Here is a 25,846-nt window from a genome sequence, read left to right on the forward strand (position 1 = left end):
GCGTGGTGAATCGAGTTCGATGTTACTTTTTTCACATTTATTAAATAAAATAATTAAGAAAATTAGCGTATTTTAGGGATTAATTATATGGTTTAGTGGGCACTTTACTTATAATGGTATGCCACTTTTGGCCTAATGTCGCATTATTCTTACCATATTGTTTAAGGTTATTACTTTCATTATTATTTAATTTGGTTGTTTAACAATCATATTATAATTTTTAATATAAAGTAGCTTCCTTGAGTTAAATAATATATTCTTATTTAACAATAATAATAATTCATAGGATATTACAACAAAAAAATAATTAAAAATTTCGTGTGGATCCATGAAAATTGTTTAATCGGGTGTGATCGAAGATGCTAAATTTCTTTATTTAGCAACTTGAATAAATAATTAAGATTGACACAAAGCTTGTACGACAAGCTCGAGTACGAAGCATTTGTAGAGATGCTGTGTTTGATGCTATAGACGTTATATATAACGAGATGACTATAATAATCTTAGTTAAGGTCGTGGTCGATTTTTGACCCTAAACGACAAGTTTTATTAATTTTGACCTAAAACTGTTTATTTCGTAAAATAAGAGTTCAAACAGTTTTTACTCTTATATTTTCGATTTCATTAATTTTTTTTTTTCACAGTTAAGCTATTTTCTTTCCTTTTATTATTGATCGGTGTAGAATTTTACTGGGTCAGTAAGCTTTAAGAAAAACAACCCACTTTTTCCTCGGAGTGCTCTCATTTTCGAATCATTGTATTTGTCACCGAAATCTCTATCAAGTTTCTCCTGATATTATATTCACATTTGTATGTATTTGTGGGCGTTTCTCAGTTCATCACCACGTCTTCTCCATTCCCACTCGATTTTTAACCATGCTCAAATTCCTCACTACTAAAGTTAGTAAAACTACCACAGTTGTTGTCACCTTCAGTGACGCAGCTATTTAAATTTTTTTCACATTTGTCGTCACTGATAACAGCGTCAAAGGCAAGGGAGAAAATAGAAACCTCTTTGTTTCTACGTGGGTCATACTTTCAAGAACCAAGATGAACGACGATGGTTACTTTAATTTTTTTTATTTTTGTTTTATTTTTTTTAATGATATAAGAGAATATTTTTTTTTATAGGCTCCATTATTATTGATCCAACTATATATTACATATTATATAAACCCTTAGTCCCAAACTTTAATTTATTTATTTAGTATGCAAAATAAAGGCATTCCTTTGAATGCCTTTTACGTACCACAATTTCATAAATATTTAATAAACTTGGTAGTACTATGAAAAGATGGTGCGACATTGATTTGAGGGTAAAGTTGGGAACCCTTTATCACTTTCTAATTAAGTTTGGGATCTTATCCCTTTTATAATACAATTTTTATTCAACTTTGACAAATATGCCCCTATTTTTATTTTATTTATTAATATCATGTGATGTGCTCAAAAAAGACAATATCTACTAGTGGTGAATCTGGACCGTTACAAATGGTATCAAAATCAAACATCGGACGATGTGCCAGCCTTCTCGTTGTTCCCCGAAGGGAGTAAACACGAGACGATGTGCTAGTAAGAACGTTGGGCCCCAGAGGAGGGTGGATTTGGTGGCGGTCCCACATCGATCGGAGGAAGAAAAGAGTGTCAGCGAGGTCGCAGGGTCCCGAAGGGGGTGGATTGTGATGTCCCACATTGGTTGAAGAGGAGAACAAACCACCATTTATAAGGATGTGGAACCTTTCCCTAGCAGACGCGTTTTAAAGCCTTGAGGGAAAGCCTGAAAGGGAAAACCCGAAGAGGATAATATCGGCTAGCGGTGGATCTGTGCCGTTATATATCTATAGCTCTATTTTAATTAATTAATATTTTTTTACTAAATTAATAAAAATATTTCTAAAAATACTATATATATATATATAAATTAAAAAAACAATAAATTTATCATTTAACTTAATAAGAAATATAAGAAGTTAATTATTGCATTAAGTTTCTTTTAAATTATATGAATTTAATGAAATTTTAATTTTTGTAAATATAAGGTTAATTATGGATTAGTATGGATGAGGATGACGTCAAATCATTTCATTATAATTATCCTCCATTAACGAAATAAAATTGAATTATGCAATGAACTAAAAATAAATTAATAAATAAATTATGGAAGAGAACTTCACCACTTAACTATTAATTAAATAAAATAAGTTAATTATTGCCGTATTATACATGCCAAAATCCCATTAGTTGCAATAATTGCTAACCAATTATCCAACAAAAATATTATTTTTTTTATTTTCTTTTTTAAAATATAAAACAAAAAATAAACTAAAAAAATTATTTTAAATTTTAACAATTACCGAGTCACTGAAAATTACTATATTTCCGTTATCGGAAATTAGACGGTTACAAACTACTCATTATAATTCAAATGTGAACGGTGTTAGTTTATCCATTACGAAAAATTTGAGATTGCTGCCTCCAGTAGAAGTCCGAGTCGTATCTCGATCTCGATGCGGTCGGTCTTCCTCTTAGATCAGGAATTGATTATTGTTATAATAATTAGGCGGGAAATAAAGTATTAACCTAATTGAATTTGTTTAATGCAATCAAGTAAGGTTCTAGAACATTATCATCACTCAAGCCAAGCTCTTCCTACCTCTTTTCCCCCACAATTTTTAATTCACTTCTAGATATATATAGATATTCATTGTGAACTTCTAGACTAAAATGGTCAATCTTAGCTGGATTCTTTTCCTTCTTCGTCTTTTTAATATTATTTATTAAAAAATTAGTCTAATATTATTTGTTCTCTAGTAGCTAGATGGATAGCATACAATATTATTTTAAGAACTTTGATTAAATAAAATTTATTATGCCAATTTGAGCTTAGTTCAACTAGCGAAACATTAATTGTCCATTTATAGTCTCTATTATTTTTAAATTAAAGTAAATACTATATATATATATATATATATATATATATATATACTTTTTATTCTGATAATATAATATTATGAAATTGTCCAACAAATTAATCAATAATTTATTTATAGTTTTGTCGAGGATAAATCAATAAATTAGACACTCAATATTAATGATTTATTCTTGTCATATATATATATATATATATATATATTTATTTATTTATTTATTTGTTGGCAATTTTTATATTATAGGGAAAAATCATTTTTATTTTAAAAAAAATATGTCTTAATTTTGTAATATACTTTCAATGTCATTTATAAAAACAATTTGAGTTAATAGATAACAAAAAAAAAATGGTCAATTTGAGTCAAAATTTGGTAATTTTTGGATATTGGTAGTGGGAAATAAGGGGTATTTTGGTAAATTTGCACTTATTTAGTTTTTTTATTTATTTTATTTTCCGAGGAACCAATCAATCTGATCTGAGGCCATCACATCAAATATATGAAAGGATGACGGGGAAGTGTCATCCGACCGTCCACTTGGCAAAATTTGATTCGCAGTTATTTACGGAAATCTCAAATCTCTTGGCCTCGTTAGTCGTTTCTATCCGCTTCCTATTGGTCCACGCGTTAACCCACCTTACCTCCCTTCCCCAAAATGTCCACCTCATCCCCTCGATTTTTGGTAACTAAATTAATTATAATTATTTGTAAATTATTAATGTCTTTTAGACTTTTTGCTTCACAAGATTTTGAAATTTAATTCCAACCACCAAAAAAAAAAAAAAACATTCATAATTCAGAACTCTAGAGACGTCTGTGTAACGTAGATAATTAAAAATAATTAGAATATTCGAGCAGGTGATTTGAAACAATGTTCAACTTCTGAGTATTTGTACATAGTTTATTGTGTAGTAGTAGGTCAACCTCAAAGACTCGTACCAGCTCGAAAACTATGATTACTAAGTGGAATGAGAAATGCTCAAATGGGTAACGTCCGATTTTAAAGATCAACGAAGATATCCAATCACCCATCACAAAAAAACATTGAAAATGTCAAAATTTAGTCGATAAACGCTTCCGTGATAAATAAAAGCATTAAAGAAGGTCTATTGACGCTACCTGATCTCAAAGAATAATAACATTTATTTATTAAAATCAATAGATAAAATACAAATTATCGTCAAATAATCGATGATTTAATCTTAGGCTCGTAATAAAATATTAATGGTTGGAATTCTTCCAATCATATTTGAACTTAATTTATTAATTAAAAAAAAAAAAAAAAAAATTAAAACTCAAAATAAGAGAAAAAAGAATAAAATAAATTAGAGTTAGAGGCGAGACAGGGGATACGTGGATGGCTTTCGGCTTCTGTACCCTACACTTCTTGGCCTCTGATTGGTTGCCAGGTGGAGCCCAATCACAATCCGAGTTTGGTGGGCCCCACTCATCAGAAAATAAATAATAAAAATAAAAATAAAAAAAAGGGTAAAACGCCACGTTTCTTGTATGTCGCCCAATCGCGATCTGCGCTGTTGGAAGCTGCGGATTCAACGTGTCTGTACCGCTACGTGTCCCAATCGCCGCTTCTTATAAATCTCCGCTCTTTTGCTTCGCCATTCTTCACACGATCGTCGCAACGTTTTTGCTGCAAAATCAGCTTTCAATCTGAGCCGTTTGATTGTTTCTTAATGGACGGTAACGGGAGAGGAGGTTGCTGTATTGCCCGATATGTCGGTCCTTCTCACGACATGTCGAAAGTCGACCGTATAATGCTTAGGTTTCGCCCCATTGCGCCTAAACCGGCGCTTTCCTCCGGATCTGGTTCTCCGGATTCCACGCCGGAGAAACCTGAGGTTACCGGACGAACCGGTAGAGGGAAGAGGAAGTGCGGTAGGGAAACTGGAAGTAAGCGGTGCAATAATCGGAGGAAGAAGAGTGTAACAAACGACGGCGTTTTGGGTTCGGCGGTTATGACGACGACGTTGCCGCTTTTGCCGGAGATTCCGGGTTGTGTTAAGAGAGAAGGAAGAAACGTGCCGGTTTGGTTGAGTTTCGAGGGGGTGAGAGAGGAAGCGGGATTGGTGGTGGATCGGACGGCGGTTGCAGCGGTGTCGGTGCCGCAGGCGGTGAGGATAGTGGCTTCGTCGGTGACGGTGGAGCACGTAGCGGAGATCACGTGGGGAGAAGGGGAGGAGTTGGGATGTACGGACGAGGAGAGGAGGAGGAATCTAGAGAGAGACACGTGTCCTGGGTTTATATCGGACGGTGGAGGGAAGGTGACGTGGACAAACGAAGCGTATAGGGAGATGGTGGGGGGTACGGCGGATGACGTGGTGAGGGTTTGGTTGGAGATGAAGGAGACGACGGAGGAGTGGTGGCCGGCATTCACGTGTAGAGTTAAGGTTCAGTACCGGAGCCGGTGGGGAAAGGAGAGGAGCTCGTTGACGGCGCCGTGTGATGCATGGAGGATGGACGGCGGCGGGTTTGCTTGGAGGCTGGACGTCAAGGCGGCGCTCAGTCTCGGCTTCTGCCGATAATGAGCCGGTTCGGGTTGGTTTTTTATTGGGAGGTTTGTAAGAGAATTGTGAATAGAGAGGGCTTTGTTAGGGTTCACAAGTTTTCAATGCATTGCCTATAATCGTCTTTTTCTTTTTCATGTAAATATTGGGTTTTCATTTTTTTTCAGATCAATATATTTATTTTTCAAAAAAAAAAAAAAAAAGTTGAAGATGAACATGACCATGGTCGTGTAATGAACTTAATTATATTGATTTTGGTTTCATTTTCTTTGTCTCGTGTGGACGTTTTTGGGTAGTTGTCGATAACGGGACAAGTGAAGCTTAAATACTAGTACGTTTGAGTAATTAATACGCCTAATTGTACAAAGCTTGAGTAACTAATACGCCATCGTAGCTAACTATACAATGGTCGAGTACTGTCATGCCCTTGTCATCACTAGCTTAAGTATCAATACGTCTTTGTCACCAGCTATTCAAGTTTGAGTAACTAATACTAATATGCTTTCCTCATTGACTATACAAGCTCAAGTACTTGTTCATCGAGTAATTGATAGGCGTTCGTAGCTAATTGTACAAAGTTCGAGTAATGGGATGTGTAAGTTAATGTATTACTTGTTAGATAATAAAAGTCCCACATCGGCTAATTTAGGGAATTATCATGAGTTTATAAACAAATAATACTCTTTCCATTGGTGTAAGATCTTTTGGAGAAAAGCCACAAGAGCTTATGCTCAAAGTGGACAATATCATACCAATGTGGAGAGTCGTGTTCGTGTAACATTATTAATTAATTTTTATTTTTCAAACCTCTTTTTCTACGTTTTAAAATAAAATAATTTTAATTTGATTTGACACATAAAACTAACCAATAAATTAAATTATTTCTCTTCTCCTACCTAACATGGAAGACAATGGAGGGTTATCCATTAAGTGGGCAGGTATAACTTTATATCTGTCTTATGATTAATTTTAAATTTTATTTATTTATTTCAACAAATTGGATTGAGCTCTTAAGTCCAAATATTTAATAAAAATAAAAATTCACACAATATCAGACCATAGGATATAACATAAACAATAGTCTTGAAGCATTATTTAATTTAATAAGCTTTTAAAACATTATTCAAATATTGAAGATTGGTATAAAAAAAAATATACTTATTTTCTCTAAAATTAATTAATGGCGAGATTCGTGGTTTGGGTCTTGTCATTGATTTGGTACTGTTTTTGTCTAAACTTTCCGTCCACTGAACTCCACTTTCATTCACTAAAAAGATTCTCTTTTTTTTTTTTTTTTTTTTTTTTTTTTTTTTTTTTTTTTTTTTTTTTTTTTTTTTTTTTTTTTTTTTAATAAGAAAAAGTCACAATTGAACAGATTATATGCTAAATTATAAAATATGTCTCACCTTTATTTAAAAATTATTATTATTATTTTTAGTATATGGACGAGAATTGTTATTACCTTATGTTTATAATATTTTTAAATTTCTATTAGTAGTTTAATTTTATTACAATATAAAAATAATTCGTAGAGCTAACCTGATTTCGTCTTATTATTTGTCCAATTCTTATACTAATTTTCTCGGCTACCAAACAAGATAAAAAATTTCAAGTTAGAAGTCTAAAATCCCACAAAATCCGAGAATCAAAATATCATCATCAAATACAAAAAAGATTGACGAAGAATATGATTTTCATTCTTAAGGAATCTTGTTGATGGTAAACTAATTTGAATTGCTAAAGCGATGGAACAAATATTTAATCGATACAGACCTATAACTTTGTTCCTGATTCTCCTGTAGCTAGATTCTTCGGCTTTTTCTTCCCATTTGAATGTATATAACTGTGAGTATAGATAAACGTTTATCATGGATAACTCACGAGACAACTACTTAACCCGGATAGTATCCAAATTGAAAAAGACTAAACTATCCTCCTACCACAGAATTATAATTTACAAAACCCATCAGCACAAGAGACAGAAAGAATAGAGGATGAGAGAAGAGTAAAAATGTGTGAAAGAGAAGAAAATACCTATAAAAATAGACGATGGCAAAGCAATAGACCACTGGAGTTGGTTCTGTGCTGCTGCTTCCATCTTTCTAGGAGAAAATCTTCATTGCTTGGACGCTTTAAATATTCATCCATATCGAACCGAGATTCTCTTGATTCCAAATAGGACTGATTTTGATAATTACCAAGTCTTTTGAATCTACTTTCTATATCTTTAACAGCTTTCCCAGAAAGGCTAATGTTAACGCCAGGGCTCCAACTCCCTTGGCTGCTAGCAGATTGGTTGCATAGATCTTGGGCATTGATTGTATCCTAAGACGCCAAAGGCTAGAGAGGTAAGAAATGGCTTGATAGTAAAATCAGATTAGCTCTTTTAGATGGCTTGTGGATTAGATGTTACCTGATTAACATCCCTTGGAAAAGTTTGCGGAGTTGTAGGTGGTTCGATCATACTCTTTCGAGGATAAGGAGTGGCATCATTATCGGTCTCCCATTGCAACCATGGAAATAGGACACCATCCATTCCAGGAGGAACATGTTTGCTGGCTGCTTGAATTTTGAAATTTGGTTTTTCTTTCCCCCTTAAAGATGAACTGGCGTCGCTCCTATCGCCATCAAGAGATGAAATGTCGGTATCTTCGACATTGGAAATGAAGTCCTCAATGTATTTTTCTGCCTCCTCACTCAATCGTTTTGACATCCTACTTCTATCCTTGCTCCTCTGGGAGATAGATACAGAAATAATCATCAACATTACAAACAAAAGAGAGACTCAAACTCGTTTGAGGAGGTTAAATGTTATTGTTGGTGGGACCAGGTTCCAGTTCAAGCAGAAAGTAAGCGATGTAGGAGATTGGTGGAAGTAGATGAATGGTGAAATTTTGTAAGATCCCACGTTGGTTGGAGAGAGGAACGAAGCATTCCTTATAAGGGTGTGGAAATCTCTCTAGCAGTCGTGTTTTAAAACCTTGAGGGAATGCCTAAAAAAGATATTATCTGCTAGTGGTGGGTTTGTGCTGTTACAAAATGCTATCAGAGTCTGACACCAAACAGTGTGGCAGTGAAGACGCTGGCCTCCAAGGGGGTGGATTGTAAAATCCCACATTGGTTGGAGAGGGGAACAAAACATTCCTTTATAAGGGTGTGGAAATCTCTCCCTAACAAACACATTTTAAAACCTTGAAGGGAAGTCTGGAAGGGAAAGCTTAAAGAGGATAATATCTGATAGCCGTAGGTTTGATCTGTTACAAATTGGTCCAAATTACAGTTAAAATTGTAAAGCATTGCTGCAAGTTTTCTGAGTTCTTTGCAACGATGGTCCTAGATGAGAACAGTCAATTAAGATATCTTGGCTATGTATTTTGTCAAAGTCAATACAAGAATCACGCACCTTTCTGGTTCGTGAAGGGTTCTCTGCAACAGCATTTTTCAGATCAGGAGGCAAATTTTTAATCATCTTTGGACGTTCTTGACCACGTTGCTCCTCTGTCACCATCTTACCCAATGAATCTCTGCGCTTCCCAGACTGTCATCGCATACATAGATTTTTTGGTCACCATCAGAACATGTAATGAATCACTATAAGATCTTATAATAGAATGCCAGAGAAGAAAAGATACTGATAAATAAGTGGAAGAGAAATTAAAAGTAGATGACCATCCATAAAAACCAAAACTCAATAGAAATTTCCAACTGATATCAGGACAGATCTGATACTGGCTTAGTTATAGAAAACATCAAAGATGAATCACAAGAAAAAACACATGTATCCTTACCTGTTCTTGTTTTGTTGAATAATTTCTAGTAAATGGAGACGTATGCTGACAAATACCAGAATCACTTGAATGCAAATCATCACTGAAAGTTCCAACAGACGAATTTCTGTTCACCATTTCCTGAATTATTCGAAAAGAATTGCGATGAACTCTAGATAAATTATTAGGATAACTTCGTTCAAAATAAAATTTATTTACTAATGAAGAGTAGAACTAGAACCAATTAGAAGGATCTCACGCACCTGCTCAAGTTCCACCCTTATCTCTTCCACAGCATGTCTAAGTTCTTTCCGCATTGCTTCATACAAGCCGCCATTGTCAACAACACCCCCATTGGGCTGCTTTGCCTGAAAAATATGACGTAAACCCAGAGATATGTAATGGATGGACAAGTCTCAATTATGGTGTGTATAACTTTCATATATTACAGAGAAATGGACCTTTCTTGCATAAATTGATCGAATAGTCTCCTCCATTACACCATTACCGAAGTATGTATCCTTCCCTTCATCATCAGTTAGAACTGAAGACTGGCTCTGTAATAGGAATTGGTCATAAAAGGGTGGAAAAAACGTAATGCAAATCCTCCTCCCCATCCCCAGCAGCAAGTGAATACAATAAACAGTAATTAAAAGGGGGAAGAGCTTACTGAATAGCCATCATGGCACTTAAAATCATTCTGGCTAAGAGATCTTTGCAATGATGGTCTACGGTTTGAATCATCAGCCTTATGAGATATTGGCTTCTGCTTATTTCCTATACCATAGCTCTTTTCTTTGACACGAATTCCAGAATTCTGAGATCGATCAATATCACTCTGTGTTGGAAAATTATTATGGGGTTAGTACAAGAATTCCTGAGCCAATTTCCCATTATTTCCACCAAAACACACAACTATCAACATCTAATTGCAACATTCCAAATTGAAAATCACTTATAATTAGCTAAGATGAACCTTCTATAGGAATAGATATTCGTCCTATTGTCCAAGTAAGAAATTATTCAAACCACAACCGAACCAGAGAAAATGGAATGGATTATTCACCTCCGAATCGCTAATCTGGTAGCGAACCACCGAGAGAGAGCGCCGTCTTCTCGAATTACTTTCAGGAACCACTTTCCCCCCTCCAACGCTATAACTGGCTCTTCCTTTGCCCTCGTTACTACCGCCACTACCTTTAGCACAACTGTGTCTCGACACTGACCTCCCTCGTCTATTCGACGCCACGGCAGCATTCGTAGCACCACTCGACTCGGAGCTCCGCGCAGCGGACCGCCCTCGATCACCAGAACCGAAGAATTCGACTGCTAAGTCATCGAGACTGATCTCAGGGAATCCCGAGCCTCTCGATGACGTGTTTACAAACCTACCTTGCCGAGCTGAACCCTCGTCGAATCCCTTATCGGCGGGAGACGATGGCAGAGGGTGGGAAAATCGGCTCAGACTTCGAGAGCGGCGGTGAATCGAGCTCCGATTGGTTGAAGCGGAGTCATCATTTGAAGCAACCGATGCTCCGATCGGCGTCCGTTTGGTCGTCGATTTGAAAGCAGACGACGCCATTTCTAATCCGAATCAAACAAACAGTTGAAGATTTAGAAATCTAAAACTCCGCCATTTTAAGCAGTCAAAGAGAACTCCATTGGAGGTCTTTGTTGAGGAAAAACATGCTTCGAGAGAGAGAGAGAGAAGAGCTCAGTGGCGTGATTTGGCGGAGAGATCGAAATTATATGAAATTTGAATGCGGTAGCTCTGCTCTGTCGTATGGTCCATGGTGGCGCGTGAATGTTATTAAAAGGAAACAGTTGAATTTTTACCCAAACTTCCTTAAATCTTTTAAATTCGGGATATATAATTATTGTTTTTCCTTCTTTTTTTTTTCTTTTTTTTTTCTCACTAATTCAACCATGGTTTATTTTTTTAAAATAAAAATCAACATAAAAAATCTCTAAAAAATCACTAATATAAATATAAAAAATCAAATAATTAACTCTTCTTTTTCAACTTCCATGAAAATATTAATTAACTAACCATCATAATAAATATTGCAATATTTATTATCAAAGTTTAATGCAATTTGCTAAGTTTATTTGTAAAATCTTTTTTTTTCTTTGATTTTAATATTAATTTAGTTCTTAAATCTCTATCACTGGTTTAAATCCGATCTTATGAATTTTTTTAATTATATTCTTTTTGGTCCGATTTAGATTTTATTTGGGTATCCAAGTCTAATCCACGGCTAGCATTTTGGGCGTCTGCTAGGAGAAGATTACCGCACCTTATAAATTTGATTTGTTCTCCTCCCAACCAATGTGGGAGGTCACAACCCACCCCCTTAGGGGCCAGCGTCCTCCCTGACACTCTTTTCTTCCTCCAATCAATGTGGGACCGCCCCCAAATCCACATCCCTTTGGGGCCAGAGTCCTTATTAGCACACCATCTCGTGTCTACTCCCATTTGGAGAACGAGAAAGCTGACACATCGTCCGATGTCTAGTTCTAATACCATTTGTAACGGCCCAGATCCACCGCTAGTAGATATTGTCTTCTTCTCCTTTCGAATTTCCCCTCAATGTTTTAAAACGCGTCTGCTAGGGGAAGGTTTCCACACCCTTATAAATGGTGGTTTGTTCTCCTCCCCAACCAACGTGGGGCATTCAAGTTAAGTATTTGATAATATTTTTTAGTCCCTACGTCACGTAAGCTGATGTGACATTTTATTATTTAAAAATAAATTTTCTAATTTTGAAAAGAAGAAGAAATTAACAAATAACATAAAATGGATATATTAATTAACCCCAGAAAATCCAAACATAATAATAATAATAATAATCATTGAGGAAACATCACAGAAAACATAGATATCTTCACTGAGGAAGAAGAACAGAAGAAGCGGTGAAAATTGAAGGTTGAAAGCTCTTTTATTTCTCAGCAACTGGAGGAAGGGCATCCCATCTTTATCTTAATGGACAGAAGCGACGTGAACAATCAAGTCAATAACACGAGTGCTGCACAGCAAAACAATCAAAACAAAATGGGATCAGAAATGGTGCCTCATCAGTCCAACTACCAGGATTACTACAGTAATGCAAAGCCTTTTGCTTTGTTTGTACCTGTAGCCTAACTCGTTGTCGTACCACGACACGAGCTTCACGTAGTTTTTGTTCAGTGCGATCCCGGCCTTGGCGTCGAAAATACTTGACCTGGTCCGATTGCGGAGTAACATGTCTTAGAAATAATAGACTTTGTTTTTATGTAATATAACGATCGAGTTCTTAACAAATCTTGTCTTAAGGATACAGTTGTACGACGACCGTAAGAGATCTTGTTCGCGTAAGTTCGTTAGTAGAAACCGTACCTGTTGTCACCCACAAAATCAGTGGACACCACCTCGTCTTCGGTGTAACCCAGAATTCCTTTCAACTTTCCCTCAGACTCCTCCCTGGTAACCAACAAAGAAAATGAATCAAAAAGAAGATAATACGACCAGGTATGTAATAACCCTAACTAACAATTCATTTCAGTATCGCCGTCAGCCTCACGGTTTAAAACACGCTTACTAAGGAGAGGTTTCTACACTCTTATAAGGAATGATTCGTTCCCCTCTCTAACTGATGTGAGATCTCACAAGAATGAAGCAAACTATATCCTTACTTGATAGCAGCTTTAATATCTTCATAAGATGCTGCCTTCTCCAACCTCACTGTAAGGTCAACTACCGAGACATCAACGGTAGGAACACGAAAAGCCATACCGGTCAGTTTTCCATTCAATGCAGGCAGAACTTTGCCGACAGCCTAAACGAACACAATGATTGGATCAGAGCTTAGATAAGCTAAGAAAGTAGATACTCAAAACATCAGTCAGCTGTAGAGCTCATCAGTGATCAATACCTTAGCAGCTCCAGTACTGCTAGGGATGATGTTGAATGAAGCAGCTCTTCCACCTCTCCAGTCTTTGCTAGATGGTCCATCAACAGTCTTTTGGGTGGCTAAAAAAGCAAGAAGTTAGCAGAAATCAAACAAAATGAGTACATCAGATAAACCCTCTCAGATCAAGTAGCTTATATCTAAATTTTGCCTACAGATCGAAGACCCACCAGTCATTGAGTGAACAGTGGTCATCAGGCCCTCAACAATGCCAAATCTATCATGAATGACCTGCAAATTTTTCAGGTTTAAACACTCAGATGATCAACCCCATAAGGCCATAACCAAGAATATTAAGGATTAACCTTTGCAAGAGGAGCAAGACAGTTGGTGGTGCAACTAGCATTAGATATAACATCAAGATCTGATTTGTATTCCTTTTCATTGACTCCCACAACAAACATGGGAGCATCCTTGCTGGGAGCAGAGATGATAACCTTCTTTGCGCCACCCTGCCTCGATTGATCGAAGATTAGCTAACACGAGTATCATATGTTGGAGTACTGATAGATTCAAACAAGTATACACAGTAGAAATTAACAAATGTATGTAAGCTTGAACTACTATTCTCGGATTAACAGAAGAACCAAGTGCAATACTGGTGTAGCAAATTTCAAGTGAGGGTAATTACAAAGACTGGAAACTTATAAACCAGTAAATGGACTGCTACCACGCAGGCTCAAAGGTAATGAAGTATTTACTTGATTAACAAAAGGCCTACATGAAGAAAGAGAAAACAACCTTCAAATGCGCAGCAGCCTTGTCTTTGTCTGTGAAAACACCAGTGGACTCTACAATATATTCAGCGCCGGCCTCAGCCCATGGGATCTCCTCTGGATTCCTAACGTTATATGTACTCAACATTCAATAACTAGTTCGAAGGGAAGCTCTTCTAAGAAAATCAGGACTAACTGTGCTGTTTTATTACCTGATGCCAAAAACTGTAACAGCCTGCTCACCAAAGAGAAGGGTCTTAGAATCCTTAATCTTCACGTCTTGATGCTTCCATTGGCCATGAACACTGTCGTACTTGAACATGTAGGTCTACTCCACCAAACAAACAAACAACCACTTATAATCCAGCAATTGCTTGTAAGAAGAAAAAAAAAGTTTGGAATGTAAAAAAGAGTAGCAAAGAGTACCATGTAATCAGTGGTGATAAAAGGGTCATTAACAGCAACGAGTTCGACATCGTTTCTCTGTAGAGCAACCCTCGCTACCAACCTCCCAATCCTTCCAAATCCTGGTTTTTCATTTCCATAACCAGAAACAGTAAACACCCTATAATATCAATCGGTTTTAGGACATTCTAATCAGTTTAAACGAAAAGGGTAAATCAAATACAATACCGTTGATTCCAATCTTGATCTTGGCTGCAAACCAACGCAGATACAGAATCCAACCAAATGAAAGAACAATCAGCAAAGTATTCCAAAAAGTAAAAGACCAAAATGAGAACAGAAGTAGAAATTTACTTAAGAAAGTAAACAAAAACCAGAAATGAAATCATACCCATTGGAGAGAGATGTACGAGGATTTCCAAAGACAAGGCAAGAACTGAATATAGTGGGCAAAATGACTGATGGTTGAGAATGGGAGGAAGGGTCTTCTTAAAGACCAGAGAGAAAGGAAGCAACAAGAAAGTGGGAACGGTGGTCGGTGGCAAATGAAGGGTATAACTGGTATGAGACGGAAGGGGAATGTATGGTCCGTAGGAGGTAGCTAAAGGAAATGGGGAGCCTTGAAAAGTGAGCAAAATAATTGAGTTGAAAGTGGTGGGTCAATGTCCATTGTGATATGCATGGCTGTAGTTTAGCGTAGTGTTTGACATCCGAAGGGGCGTGATGCCCCTCCAGGAATAGTTGCAGGCCTGAGATTTGGTAGGGACGGCGACGGTGATGTTGGGGCTCTGTATTTTCCACAATTTTCCTTTATAAGTTTCTAAGTACTAGTAATGCCAAGGATCTTTAGGGATATTCTTTCTAATTCAGCCAAGTTTTATCAACAGTTCCAATAGAGAAATAGATGGAACGAAATAGAACAAGCTTTAGAAGCAACAAAGAGATGGAAGGTTGGAAAAACCAAATCTATTTCGAGTTGAGTTTTTGCTACTCAAAAGCATTACAAATAAGCATACTAGAGGGTGGAAATCCACACAATCGTCTCACAAAAAAGGACAAGACAAGACAATACAACTTAAGAACTTGAAAGAAATAGCCGGCGGCTTGAAAACTCTGTTTTATTCAACTTTTTCTCGCTCATAGCTGAGCCTCTGTAGTACTGGAACAAGAACAAACCATGGAAGCTAAAACCCTTCTTAATGGACACCGGCGACATGGACAATCAAGTCAACGACACGAGTACTGTCAAAACAAACAAAAGTTGATGCATTACTAAAAACTGTCGAAGGAATAAAAGGTGGTACATGTCAGAAATGAGTCAGATTGGGTTCAACTTTGTACCTGTATCCTACTTCGTTGTCGTACCACGAGACAAGCTTCACAAAGTTGTCGTTCAGTGCAATCCCGGCCTTAGCATCGAAGATGCTTGACCTGTAATAGTTGCGTTTGTAACATCAGATACAATGAATTGTTTCTTTTAATGGATAGGATGAAGGTCGTATAGAAGAAATAATAACAGTTGAGGATGAGAAGGCAGACCTGGAGTCACCAACAAAGTCAGAGGACACGACATCATCTTCAGTGTAGCCCAAAACTCCCTTCAATTTTCCCTCAGCCTCTTCCCTAAGAACCCCAAAGAACGGATTTTCAATCACTCAATCATATCCCAAGAGGTTGAATAGTACGGTTATTAGCAGGTAGAACTCAAATTTAAGTGATTGAGCAAAGAACACTCTATCCTTACTTGATGGCTGCCTTAATATCCTCATAAGAGGCCTTCTTTTCCAACCTCACTGTAAGATCGACAACAGAAACATCGACCGTAGGAACACGGAAAGACATTCCGGTCAATTTTCCATTCAATGCAGGGAGGACTTTGCCAACGGCCTAAATAATGACATAAGGGACGACCTTAGTTGTGCTTAAAGCTATAAGAGGCAAGACAATCATCAAAAAACATGCATCAGAGTGTAAATTTCAATACCTTAGCAGCTCCAGTGCTGCTAGGAATGATGTTAAATGAAGCAGCTCTTCCACCTCTCCAGTCTTTGCTTGATGGCCCATCAACAGTTTTTTGTGTGGCTGCAAACAAGCGCATCAGATTAAAAACCACCAAACGTATATTGGAGGAACACCCTCAAGACAAATAGACTAAATAATCCAATGACCCACCAGTGATTGAGTGAACAGTGGTCATCAAACCCTCAACAATGCCAAATCTGTCATTGATAACCTACAATATTCGTAAATAAAATGGAGTGTTAAGGCAATCAATACCGAGGAACTACAACAGAATCAACAATCGTGCAAGTAGAAACCTTAGCAAGAGGAGCAAGGCAGTTGGTGGTGCAGCTAGCATTGGAAATAATGTTAAGTTCTGGCTTGTATTCCTTCTCATTGACTCCTACAACAAACATGGGGGCATCCTTGCTGGGGGCAGAGATGATAACCTTCTTAGCACCACCCTGCAACAGCCATTAAACATAAAGATCAGATAAGATGAATAAATATAGGCTGGATATATGCCTATATTGAAGCTTTTTTTATGTAATAACCCTATTGCTAGACCCAAAATCTTAGAAGACACTGTCGAAACATAATAAGCATTAAAAACATGATAAAACTTAACCTAGAAGAAATCCTAAAACTAAATTTCCAAAATTAACATCAATTGAAGTGCAACAGAAGAAATCAGTCTTTGCTAGACAGACTTAATGTCGGATAATGAGATTACAGGGTTGAATGCTTCTAAAAAAAACATTAAAATTGGAAAAACAAGTCTAACATAACAATAACAGAGGGGAAAAAGGACACAGGAAAGGCAAACCTTCAAATGAGCAGCAGCTTTCTCTTTGTCGGTGAAAACACCAGTGGACTCTACAATGTATTCCGCTCCAGCCTGACCCCATGGGATCTCCTCCGGATTTCTAAAATCATAATTTATTCAACATTAAATCGATTGAAAAGGAACTCTCACACCTAATTAATTAGCCCTCGGCAAGTGGAAAAATTACGTACCTAACGCCAAAAACGGAGACGGCTTTGTCACCAAAAAGAAGGGTCTTAGAGTCCTTCACCTTCACGTCGCTATGTTTCCAGTGACCATGAACACTGTCGTACTTGAACATGTAGGTCTATTCCACCAAACAAAAAGAATAACAACTCAAAAACCACTAAAATAATAACGAGAGCAGCTCATACAACAAATTCACCATCATCCCTCGACCGATCAAGGAACAAAGAACAAAAAGAAACCCTGAGACTGAAAAGACTATCAATACCATGTAATCAGTTGTGATGAATGGATCGTTAATGGCAACGAGTTCCACATCGTCTCTCTGTAAAGCAACTCTAGCGACCAACCTTCCGATTCTTCCGAATCCTGATTTTCATTTCCACAACAAAACAGACGCAAAAAATGAAAGAATATTAATCAGATACGCACCAGAAAGTCATCTCAAACAAGTTCTAACTAAATCAATAGAGCTGAAAATACCGTTGATTCCGATCTTGATCTTGGCTGCAAATCAACGCAGAACNAAAAAAAAAAAAAAAAAAAAAAAAAAAAAAAAAAAAAACACAATCAGTAACGATAGCAAGTACGATCGCTGATCCAAACCAAACATGGACAGAAATTTTCCACAAATCCAATATTCAAAGAAAACTGAACGAGAAATGGACTTTTACCCATTGGCTTGGTGAAAAAGTAAAGAGAATGGTAAGAAGTTTCTAGAGAGAATAGTGAATTGGGCGAGAGCTGAATATGGTTTGTGAGTCGGGGGGCGTGGGGTTTAAATCCAAAAGAAACGGAGACAGGAAACCGGAGCTGCCGGTGGTATTAAGGTGATAAATCTATGGTCCGTGCTGCTGAATCGGTGATCGTTGAAAAGTGCGCTAAAAGTTTAGGTAAAGCAGGCAATATTCCCGTGATTGGGAAAGCTTTTCTTGTGGGCCTCTGGCCCAAATCTCTCAAATGAACGGCCCATTTCTCAGGCCCAATTTCACAGCTCCAGTGGCGTAGCCTCATTTATTACCCTCGTCATTTTTGTCTTTTGTTACTAATGGAATAAAAATAAGACAAAATTTTCTTTTTTTTTTTTTTAATTTCTCACGCACAATTTTTTTAAAACAGTTGAGTTATAATTTTATTAGTCTTAATTTTATTTTGTATTTATTCAAAGTTTCCAATTATAATTTTTCATAAATATTTTGACAAAATGTAGCATTAATTATTTGTTATTTTGACTTCACCAATATATTAAATAAAATATATACAAAAATAAATAAATATATATATATATATATATAATATGGTAGCGTGACAATGAATGAGAGGATGCAACATTTATAATAAGAACCATTGTTTTTAAAATTATTATAATAATATATAATAACAAATAAGTTGGAAGGAAATTGTTGATATTGTCAGCGATGACGTGGCAGAAATTTAAAATTATTTAAATTATAATTTAAAAAAAAAAGAAAAGAATAAAGGGTAGCCAGATGTCTTTTTCAACGAGTGGGCTGAACATGCAGCCCTCTATTTTAGGGTTGACTATTTGGTATTCTTTTGGACTTGAATTAGGTTATGACAAATGTGTATTTTTTTAGTCCAAAAAATGGAAAAAAACGAAAATTATATAAATTTTGGAAACTAGTCGACTCTGTCTGCTGATGTATGTCGACACGCCAGCTGATTTTTTATTCCATGGCGGTCCAATTGTTTTTTTTAATTAATTAATTAATTAATTACATTATATTATAATTAAAAAATTTATGTAAATCCAAGCCGACCGCTAGTAGAAGTAGACTTTAGTTCGTTATGTATTGTCATTAGTCTTTCTTTTTTTTTTAATAATTCACTCCCTTTGATGGGACCCACACATTATCCGGTGTCTGGTTCCAATACCATTTGTAACCGTTCATGCCCACTACTAACAAATATTGTTCGTTTTGGTCCGTTATTTATTGCAGTTAGTCTCATAGTTTTAAAACATGTCTGTTAAGAATAAATTTTTGTACTTTTATAAGAAACACTCCAACCTATATAAGATATCACATTTTAAATTGAGTATTTTTTTCTAATATATTTGTCCTTTTTTCTCCTAATAAATATTAATTAATAAAAATATATTTTAAATTTCTTTAGTAAAACATTAAATTTTATTAATTTTATTTTTAAATCCGTACTTTTATTACTCAATAATTAAAAATTTTAGTTTATTACTTTTATTAATCTCTAAATGATAAATAATATAATTTAAGAAGAAAAAAAGCTTACTTTTAAAATTTATAAAATATAATTGAAGAATTATATACAAACACCCAGGCCGAAAGCGAATAGACGCTATGGGCCCATCAAAACTGTTTGGGGAAGGCCCATAGTTGCAAGTGAATGGACTTTTAAGGCCCATAATACCGTTTGGGCTCGAGTAACAAACTTGGGCTAACCCCTCCCGGAAAGTTTCGTGAAGGCCCATAGTTGTAAAATTATTCTTATTTTATATTATAAAAAACTATTAAAACAAAGTTTAATAAAAATAATAAATCATGATGTCATGAGATCTCATGTCAGTTGGAGAGAGAAACGAAACATTTTGGTGTAAAAATCTGTCCCTGAAAGACACGTTTTGAAATTGTGAAGCTGAGGACAATTCGTAATGGGCAAATTGGACAACATTTACTAGCAGTGAACTTGAATTGTTACAAATGGTATCAGAGTCAGACACCGAGCGGTGTGTCAACGAAGATGTTGAGCTCCCAAGAGAGTGAATTGTGAGATCCCACATTGAATAGAGAGAGAAGAACGAAGCTAAGAGTGTGGAAACCTATTACTAAGATACGTGTTTTAAAACTGTGAAGTTGATATCGATACACAATAGATCAAAACGGACTAATAGATGTCGAGAATAAATTGAAAGAATATTTTGAAAAGTTTTAATTGGCCTAATAATTAATTAAATCAATAATAGAACTCAACCAAGGATCCTAGGTAGATTCCAAGACAAAGATCCAGACTGTATAATAAAAAACAAATGTCAATTTTAATAATAAATAATAAATAATAAATAAATAAATAGGCAAAATTCAATTAAACCCAATAAGAAAAAATTAAAATTAAAATTAAAATTTAGAAAATATGATAGAAACATTGAAAACCAACCAAAGTTTTGTGTAGTAAAAAGGGGAAACATCCCATTTTCTAAACACAATGGTCCTTTTTGGTGTTTAGAATTATGGGTTCATGAACTCAATTATTCACCCAATTAATTTGCATATGTTTTAGGGTTTTGGTCGTTATAATATTTTCTCGGGCTCGATGATATTATTAAGACTACAAATAGATATTTTTTTTTCGATAATTTAGAAAAACGTCGACGATATGTTTCAAATATCGTAAATCGATTCATTTACGATAATTTAAAACTTAATCTAATTATATAATTAGTATTTTGGCTAATAAGGTCAGAGGTGATCCCATTTTGAGACTAGATGTGATGTTCCACATTAGTTGGGGAGGAGAACAAACCACCATTTATAAGGACATCGAAACTTTCCCCTAGCACGTTTTAAAGCCTTGAGGGGAAGCCCGAAAGGGAAAACTCAAATAGGACAATATCTGCTAGCAGTGGATATGGACCGTTACACTAGAGGTCTTGAACGACTGATCTAGCAAAACAACTCAAAGTTTTATTAACAAAATGGTCATATTGTTCAAATTAGCATAAAAGCATATGATTGGGCTCGACCCTATTGGACTAGCGATACTGTATAATCCTGCTATATTTTGCTACTTGAAACTGTTCGAAATTTATTAATAAAATATATATACAATGGGTTCATATAATTACTGGGCTCGACGACCTTATTGGACTAGTGATGATATAAAATATATATACAATGGGTTCATACAATTATTTGGCTCGACGACCCTATTGGACTAGCGATGATATTTTAACAAACTGCACTTCTACGAAACCAATCTCTCGAACCGAACGTAATTTTTACCCAAAACATTCCAAAATTCTCGATTCTTAGTTTTCACTTAAAGAATGCATACATGCATCTTGACCTAAAATAAAAGAGAAAGAGACCAATGAGACAAGAAGACAGGAGGAACCAGACCACATGATCACATGGGTATGCACATGCAGACCTCTCCCTTCCATACAACGTGACAAATTCTCCATCATCATCTTCAAACCCTAATAACATTATAATATGATTATAAAACCCAATTAATTAAAGATTAATATCATATTAACATAATTAATAAATGTTTTCATTATATTTAAAATGGAAAACCCAGCTCCAAGAGAGAATCCAATGCTTTTATTTATCATATTTTAATTTACTAAATAATTTCATGGGTGACATTACTTGAATATATTATAAAGTTTACATATATTATATAGTTTCAATCTATGGTTCAAAGATATGGCCGTTAGAAACTTTGGAACTATATATCTAAATATATTCTATGGTCACTAACATTTTTTTAATGAAATATTTTAGACATTAAATTAATATTCATATTTTAGTAATTTATAGTAGTTGTTAAATTTAGAAAAATATATAGTTTTTAAAAGCCCTTAATTTTGTATTTTTTTAAATTTATAGATGTTCCCGATATAAAATTAAATATTTAGTGTTTTATTAGACATAAAATTGAAGTTTATATTTAAATATTAAGATTTTTGGTAATAAAAAAATAATATATATATATATATATTACAAATTTAATCATTTTTAGTCTATTAGGTCCTCATTTTTATTTTTTAAAATTTAAGAATTTACTGTCTATATAATTAAAAGTTTAGAGTTCAAATTGAGGCCATTTTGAAAGTTTAGGAACCAGATAGACACAAACCCAACCTTTAGAGACTAAACTAGTAATTTTATATTTTAATATGATACTCTGATAACATCAATCTGACAACGAATCGTTTGTAGTTAACTTGAATATAATTCAATCAGTTAAGACATGTACAATCGAGGAACAGATGAAAAAAAAAAATACCACATGTCGTTGCCCGATATCAACCATTTCTTTTGACCCTTTTTTAAATTTGATAAATGTTGGTTGATCGTATATTTCATTATAGTTCTATGATTCAGAGTATCATTTCCTAGTTAATCTCTGGATTATGAATCACGGTGACGTTGAATATAAACTTTATCGAAATTTTCTATCATATTGTGTCAACCTCGTTAAATAATTGGTTTATTTTGACTGGACAACAATTTAGGCACTGTTTATTAAAATTTAATAAAATAAAATAATTATGGGCCCATACACGGCCTTTTCAGTAGGATAAATGTATCTAGCCCAAGTGAAACCATTAAAATTTAATAAAATAAAATAATTTAAAATATTATTCCAAAGAGGATAAGAACGAAACAGAAATTAAGCCAATTGGGGAGGGGCATTTTCGTCATCCTAGGACACTATAAAACCAGGTGCTTATGTAGGGATGTTCCCCACACCACAAATCAAATTGCATCTTCCGATCATTTCCTTAAAAATCTTTTCAAAATGGTGTCTAAAGTGGAAGAAACGCTGAGAATGAAGCACCAGCAAGTTCAGCCGCCGCAAGCGGCGGCGGCGGCGACGGCGAAGCAAATCCAGTGCAATAAAGCTAAGTATCCGAAGTTCAAGAGAAGTAGCTCTAATGTTGAAGAAGACGGCGCTTCTTCCGCTATGCTTTTGCTTGCTTGCATTGCTTTTGCTCCCGATTTTAGCCCTGTCCTCGGCTGAAGACGACGGTGCCGCTGGCGCGGCAGCGGAGGAGCGAGTTGCTATTCTCTTTGTCCGCCGGTGTTGGAGGCAACTTCCGGTAGCTAAGTCCGAGTACAGAGTATTAATCGCCGTCGTAGTTTTTCATTTCTGGTTCTCTCTGATTTAGGAATATAATTATGTCGATAAGATATATTCTTTAATTTTATTTTCTTCATTTCCATAATTAGTTTTTTACGCTTTATTTATTATCTACGTTTGGATCAATTTCGGAATATAAATATAATTTATTTACTCTTCAAAATAAATAAATAAATAAATAAATCAATCAATCAATAAATATATATATATATATATATATATATATATATATTTTCGCGAGAAAAAAACTGGGAAAGGCCAAACAAGACAATATACAAGGGAAAGTCCACACCCAAAAAGTCCAAAAGGAAAAGTCAAACCGACAAATAGCCCAAATAAGACAATATCTGCTAGGAGTAGGCTTAAGCTATTATACAATCAAACATACGAACGGTCGAAAGTATACATATAAGAAGTATACGAGTTTTTGTTATTTTAATCTAATGATAAAAAATAACTTTATGCTATTTTCTTTTATTTTCAAAATAATTTTTAAAAATTATGACTTAATGGCTTGTAACGGACTACGTGGAGAAGAATAGTGACGTTAACGTAACACACGCCCAAAGAATTTGAGAGACCCCACAACTTATTAACATCCATTTTGTGGACTTACGTCGGCTCACTTAGACCCCACGATCTGTGAACACGAGCTCTATAGACTTATTAATAACATACATAATAATTTAAGAAATTATTATTTTAAACAAATAATATAAATACTATTTAGACAAATATTAGTACAATAAATAGCATAAATATAAATATATATATATATGAAAATTAATACATTAAATAACATAAATATAAATTATGAGAGATTGAAATCAAAAGATGGAAATTAACTTCAAATTGGATGAACAAACAATAGCTAACGTTACTATCATCATCATCATCCTTCCTTATGATTTTTTTTTTTTTTTTCAAATATAAAATTTTAATTTGCTTATATTATTAGAATAATTATTAAATATACCGAATTTCAGGATAATGACGCGAAGGAGAGAAGTTCCGAATCAGTTTCGAAATCCTTCATGTCAGTTTCCGTCAAATTCACCCACGCCTCGATTCCTTCGCCGTCGCTGGTGTTGACGAACAGCACCACGTTCTTGTACGGCCGCCCAGGGCTGCAGACCCAAGCCGGTTTTCCCCAGCCGAAATCCGATTCGTACAGCGGAAAACTGCACCAACTAGTGAAGCTATAGAGCTCCAACTCGCCGGAATAAACCATTTGGCCCATTTTCATCTTCGCCTTCATCGATTTCTCCGTGTCTTGTAATGTCTTGATATAATCGCCGTTGATTTCTTTTATTGCTTCTCTGATTTTGGCTACTAAGGATGGGAAGTCTTGTTCCTCGTCGATTGGCGCGTCGGCGGTAGCGAACCACCAGAGGTTGCCGAAGGAGTGCGGCGGAAGCGGTGGGTTCATTCGGTTGCGGAGGTTCACGGCTTGGATTACGGCGAAACGTTTAGCTTTGGTAGGGGGTTTTTGTTGAGCTATGGCCATGAAACGCTTCCAGAGGAAGCCGGAGACGGTTTCTACTCGTGACGGAGGGCGTTGGTTGAGGAATGCTTCCGAGTTGGCTTGGTTTTTCAGAGCGGCGATGTTGGATTTGTTGAAGATGAATCTTCTTGTTACGATTTTGTCCATTCGTGATTGCCGTCTGTTTCCGCCGCGGATTTCCATCGGCGGGAATAGCTCCGTCGCGTCGAATGTCGGCACCACCGGATACTCTGTTTCGAAGTAAGAACAGAGTGAAAATGTTAAGCGAAAATTCCGATTATAATAACTGAAATGGATTTAATAAATACTCACTGTCGTCTCCACGGCAGGCGGCGGCCCAGGCTTTGGTGAACATGGTGGCGGAGGTTCCGTCGACGATCTTATGAGTAACACAGAGAGCAACCACAACGCCGCCGCACTCAAACACATTATACCGTACAGCCAAAATGCACTCCCTCTCAAGAACCGCATCATGATCAAACGGCAGCAGACGGAGCAACGAAACGACGTCGTGAGGCTTCTCCATGACCTCCGACATCCGGCCGGAAACTCTAGCTTCAGAAAAATCCACGCCGTCATCGTTACAGTCCACCAAATAAGCCTCCACCAGAGTTCCAGCAAGAAGATAGAACCGGTTCAAGGTTTCAGCAAGAGACTCCTTCAATTTCCGGCACCGCTCACGGTGGTCATCGCCGCCGTGAAGCTGGTCGGCGGTGTAGAAGAAGAGGAGAGGCGTGTAGCTGCTGGGGGCAACTTGGTCGAGAAATGAAAGCTTGAGCTCTCGGTGCTCTGACGGCGTTGGAGACGACGGCTTGATGGACTCCGTGGAGATTATTTCGACATTCAAATTGTTCATCTCCATTGCTGTCGGATGCTCGGTTTTTTTTTTTGTTCTTGTTAATTTGGGATGTTCAATGGGTATGGCTTAATGAATTTATATATAAAATATATGGAATTATTATTGTAATATCGTGAATTGACCGTTTAATTTGATTTTTAATAGAATTAAAAAAATAATTAATCGATTGATTAATTAATTTATAAGATAGCTGAAAATTAAAGGTGCTTACTAGGTCTTGTTATAACTTTTTAATTAGGAGAAGTAATTTTTAAAAAGTATAAATTGCATTATCTAAAAAAATAAATAAATTAAAATGAATAACAAACATAGGGAGGGCGC

At 35.8% G+C, this 25,846-nt stretch overlaps 5 protein-coding genes across 5 annotated transcripts; 1 reads left to right on the top strand and 4 right to left on the bottom strand.

Annotated features, from left to right (window-relative positions):
* The first annotated feature begins 4,399 nt into the window (after positions 1 to 4,399).
* LOC111783222 lies at positions 4,400 to 5,629 on the top strand. The gene has a single exon (XM_023664123.1). The coding sequence runs from the start codon at positions 4,619 to 4,621 to the stop codon at positions 5,465 to 5,467; it is 849 nt and encodes a 282-aa protein (XP_023519891.1). The 5' UTR covers positions 4,400 to 4,618; the 3' UTR covers positions 5,468 to 5,629.
* Positions 5,630 to 7,197: 1,568 nt separating this feature from the next.
* Positions 7,198 to 11,017, bottom strand: LOC111782615. The gene is made up of 9 exons (XM_023663397.1): positions 10,283 to 11,017; positions 9,887 to 10,054; positions 9,678 to 9,773; positions 9,480 to 9,584; positions 9,238 to 9,357; positions 8,853 to 8,987; positions 7,863 to 8,183; positions 7,484 to 7,774; positions 7,198 to 7,292 (listed from the first exon to the last, which is right to left on the bottom strand). The coding sequence occupies exons 1-8, from the start codon at positions 10,796 to 10,798 to the stop codon at positions 7,484 to 7,486; spliced, it is 1,752 nt and encodes a 583-aa protein (XP_023519165.1). The 5' UTR covers positions 10,799 to 11,017; the 3' UTR covers positions 7,198 to 7,292.
* Positions 11,018 to 12,004: 987 nt separating this feature from the next.
* On the bottom strand, positions 12,005 to 14,899 carry LOC111782640 (glyceraldehyde-3-phosphate dehydrogenase, cytosolic). Its single transcript, XM_023663424.1, has 12 exons — positions 14,676 to 14,899; positions 14,513 to 14,536; positions 14,306 to 14,406; positions 14,092 to 14,207; positions 13,905 to 14,004; positions 13,469 to 13,615; positions 13,334 to 13,394; positions 13,128 to 13,225; positions 12,889 to 13,031; positions 12,593 to 12,676; positions 12,348 to 12,437; positions 12,005 to 12,242 (listed from the first exon to the last, which is right to left on the bottom strand). Exons 1-12 carry the CDS (start codon positions 14,677 to 14,679, stop codon positions 12,197 to 12,199), a joined length of 1,014 nt encoding a protein of 337 aa, XP_023519192.1. The 5' UTR covers positions 14,680 to 14,899; the 3' UTR covers positions 12,005 to 12,196.
* Positions 14,900 to 15,226: 327 nt separating this feature from the next.
* On the bottom strand, positions 15,227 to 18,079 carry LOC111782639 (glyceraldehyde-3-phosphate dehydrogenase, cytosolic-like). The gene is made up of 12 exons (XM_023663423.1): positions 17,972 to 18,079; positions 17,781 to 17,804; positions 17,566 to 17,666; positions 17,303 to 17,418; positions 17,112 to 17,211; positions 16,603 to 16,749; positions 16,457 to 16,517; positions 16,269 to 16,366; positions 16,029 to 16,171; positions 15,824 to 15,907; positions 15,626 to 15,715; positions 15,227 to 15,526 (listed from the first exon to the last, which is right to left on the bottom strand). Exons 1-12 carry the CDS (start codon positions 17,973 to 17,975, stop codon positions 15,481 to 15,483), a joined length of 1,014 nt encoding a protein of 337 aa, XP_023519191.1. The 5' UTR covers positions 17,976 to 18,079; the 3' UTR covers positions 15,227 to 15,480.
* A 6,065-nt stretch (positions 18,080 to 24,144) lies between these two features.
* Positions 24,145 to 25,528, bottom strand: LOC111783710 (vinorine synthase-like). The gene is made up of 2 exons (XM_023664630.1): positions 24,979 to 25,528; positions 24,145 to 24,896 (listed from the first exon to the last, which is right to left on the bottom strand). Exons 1-2 carry the CDS (start codon positions 25,526 to 25,528, stop codon positions 24,145 to 24,147), a joined length of 1,302 nt encoding a protein of 433 aa, XP_023520398.1.
* Between the last annotated feature and the right edge of the window lie 318 nt (positions 25,529 to 25,846).

This window comes from Cucurbita pepo, chromosome LG20 (genome assembly GCF_002806865.2).
Source record: "Cucurbita pepo subsp. pepo cultivar mu-cu-16 chromosome LG20, ASM280686v2, whole genome shotgun sequence".
Classification (NCBI taxonomy): Eukaryota; Viridiplantae; Streptophyta; class Magnoliopsida; order Cucurbitales; family Cucurbitaceae; genus Cucurbita; species Cucurbita pepo.